The 2,685-nt window shown below is 59.1% G+C and overlaps 1 protein-coding gene across 1 annotated transcript; it reads left to right on the top strand.

The window, feature by feature from the left end:
* The first annotated feature begins 661 nt into the window (after positions 1–661).
* On the top strand, positions 662–2,358 carry IER5 (immediate early response 5). Its single transcript, XM_083447212.1, has one exon. It carries the CDS (start codon positions 728–730, stop codon positions 1,682–1,684), a length of 957 nt encoding a protein of 318 aa, XP_083303338.1. The 5' UTR covers positions 662–727; the 3' UTR covers positions 1,685–2,358.
* The last annotated feature ends 327 nt before the right edge of the window (positions 2,359–2,685 follow it).

Here is a 2,685-nt window from a genome sequence, read left to right as displayed (position 1 = left end):
AATGGAGAAATGTTGGAGGGTATGGAATAAGATGTCCCTATTTTCAATGGAGAAATGTTGGAGGGTATGGAATAGGACGTCCCTATTTTCACTGGAGAAATGTTGGAGGGTATGGAATAGGACGTCCCTATTTTCACTGGAGAAATGTTGGAGGGTATGGAATAAGATGTCCCTATTTTCATTGGAGAAATGTTGGAGGGTATGGAGTAAGATGTCCCTATTTTCACTGGAGAAATGTTGGAGGGAATAAAACAGGGAGTGAGCAATATCAAAAGAATAAAAAAAGCTTGGATCATCTGGAAGCGCCAAGAGGGTGCAGAAAGGCTGCGATCCTGCACACGCACGCTTCCTGGGGAAACAAGCGCTGCTGTTGAATTGGGAGAGGTTCGCTTATCTGCACAAAAAAACATCTCTTGCAACCCCTACTTCGCAGCCCCCAGCGCGCAAGGAACGCTTCGCCTCTTTGAAGCGCGGGCTCAGCAGGCGGGAGGGGCGGGGCCAAGGACCCGTTCGAATCTCGCTTCCCACGCTCCCCATTGGCCGAGCTCGCGGGGCGGGCGCGCGCACGGGCGAGGAAGCCGGGCGCGCGCCGGAGGCTAGACGGGGGTGGGCGGAGCCGGGCAACCGCCCGCTGCTGTGATTGGCTCCGGCGCAATGCGCTGCGTTCTCAAAACCGCGCGCTCCGGGCTGGGCTGCCTTCAATCGGCGGCGGGATGGAGCGCGGCGGATGTTGAGGTTTTGCTGGCTGCTCCTTCGACGGAGACGCGCCGTGTGTTTTGCGCGGACGTGTTTTGCTCCCGCTTGCGTTCGCTTTGGGCAGCGAGCGGCTCGCCGCGCCGCCGCCCCTCCTGGCCCTGCGCGCCGGGCCGAGGGTATCCCGTCGGGCATGGATTGCAAGCTGGAGGCGCAGCGCATCGTCAGCATCTCGCTGGGCAAGATGTACGGCGCGCGGGGCCAGCGCGGCGGCGTCAAGCTGCACCGGAACCTCCTGGTCTCGCTCGTCTTGCGCAGCGCCCGGCAGGTCTACCTGAGCGAGTTGGATGGCGCGCAGGCGGCGCCTTTCCCGGCTGCTGTTCCGGGGCCGATGGCGCCTGGTGCGGATCCGCTCCGAGGAGGAGGACCACCACCTTCGAGGCTGCCCGTCTTTCCTCCCTCGCCTCCGTTTTTCCTGCAGCCGGCGGCGCTGCCTTCGGAGCGCAGGGCTCCCCCGTCGCCACGGAACCTCGCGCCGGATTGGGATGCTAATCGGCTGGCGCGGCGCTGCTGCGGCTGCTCTTCTCCGACGGCGGATGCCGGCAAGCAGCCGGCCGAGGCTCCCTCTCCGCCCTGCTGCCCCAGGAAGCGGGGCGCCGCTGTGCAACGAGGCGAGGGCGCGCCGTCTGGGAGCTCCCCGCTGAAGAAGCCGCGCAGGGAGCGGGAGCCGCAGAACCCCAGGCACCACGACGGCGACCTGGAGCCGGGCAACGTGGCCAGCCTCATCAGTATCTTCGGCTCCAGCTTCTCGGGACTGCTCGGCAAAAAGCCCTCGGGTGCCGGGCGGCGCCGGCGGAGGGAAGCCGACGACGACGACAAGGACGAGGCGTCGGCCGGAGCAGCAGCGGACGCCGAGCCGGGGCCGATTTGCTGCGACGAGTCCATGCTGCGCAACCTCAACCCTTGGAGCACGGCCATCGTGGCTTTCTGAACTTGCCTATTTTCCCCGGTTGCATATTATTGGGACCGCGGCTGGGGGGGGGGTGGCTGCACGTTGATCCGGGTTTGCTTCGGATTTCAAGCGCCCAGGCTGCTCGACGCGAAGCTCCTGACATGCGCCACCCGTTCTTCTCCCACGGAGGGATGCGGGCGCGACTGGACCAGGGCAATTTGCGGCGTTTAAAACTTTGGACGGGGTGGGCTGGAGAGATGGCTTCTCCTCCGTCCCCCCCGGTTGTGATTTTGCAGTCTGCGTGGAAGCAGCTCAGCGTTTTCCTGCCCTCCCTTCCTTTGCTCTTTCCATCCATCCATCCTCCGGCCGAAGCGGTTCTGAAGGTCATACCCTTGCCTTGTTCTCGTGCCGCGCAGAGCATGTTCTTCCGAGCAACCTTTGGAAAGTTTGCTGTAAGATTAGGGGTTTTTTTTGGGGGGGGGGCGAGGATAAGCCCCTAAAGCACTAGGCTTGAAGGGCTGAGAAGGTGTTTTGGAACTGTTTGCAGATCTCTTGAGGGACAGTTCCCTGGGGTGATTACTCCTAGCCTTTGTTTTATAAAGGTTATGGGAGAGAGGACACTTTGTACAATATTCTTCCTCCGGTTGATGTGATTTTGTATGGCAATTGTAAACTTCTGGCGTGTGCAACACGTATTAAATATTTTGACATTGTTTAAGCTGCACTTGTGTTTCTGCCGACTCTGGGCTGGGGAGGGCGTGGGTGCTAATTTCTCTTCGCCCTTCAAATGGTGGGGCGGCAGTTGGTCCCTTCTTCAACTGCCCTGAGGCCTCCGTTATATAAATTCAATAAGGAATAATGATAATAAAATAATTTAGCAGCAAAGGCACCGGAAAGGTGTGGATAAGCAGCAGGCATAGCACTGATCTGGGTTATAGCAACTAGGGATATAGAGGAAAAAACAGGTTGGAGGCAAAGGAAGCAAATAATAATAATAATAAATTTTATTTATATCCCGCCCTCCCCAGCTGAAGCCAGGC

Source organism: Podarcis tiliguerta, assembly GCF_965153285.1.
Source record: "Podarcis tiliguerta genome assembly, chromosome: 6".
NCBI lineage: Eukaryota > Metazoa > Chordata > Lepidosauria > Squamata > Lacertidae > Podarcis > Podarcis tiliguerta.
The sequence above is the reverse complement of the archived record's forward strand: the minus strand, read 5'-3'. Positions and strand labels throughout refer to the sequence as shown.

What these genes read in the sequence shown, in the direction of transcription:
- IER5 (XM_083447212.1), top strand. Translation starts at nt 728, where the DNA reads ATGTTGAGGTTTTGCTGGCTGCTCCTTCGACGGAGACGCGCCGTGTGT.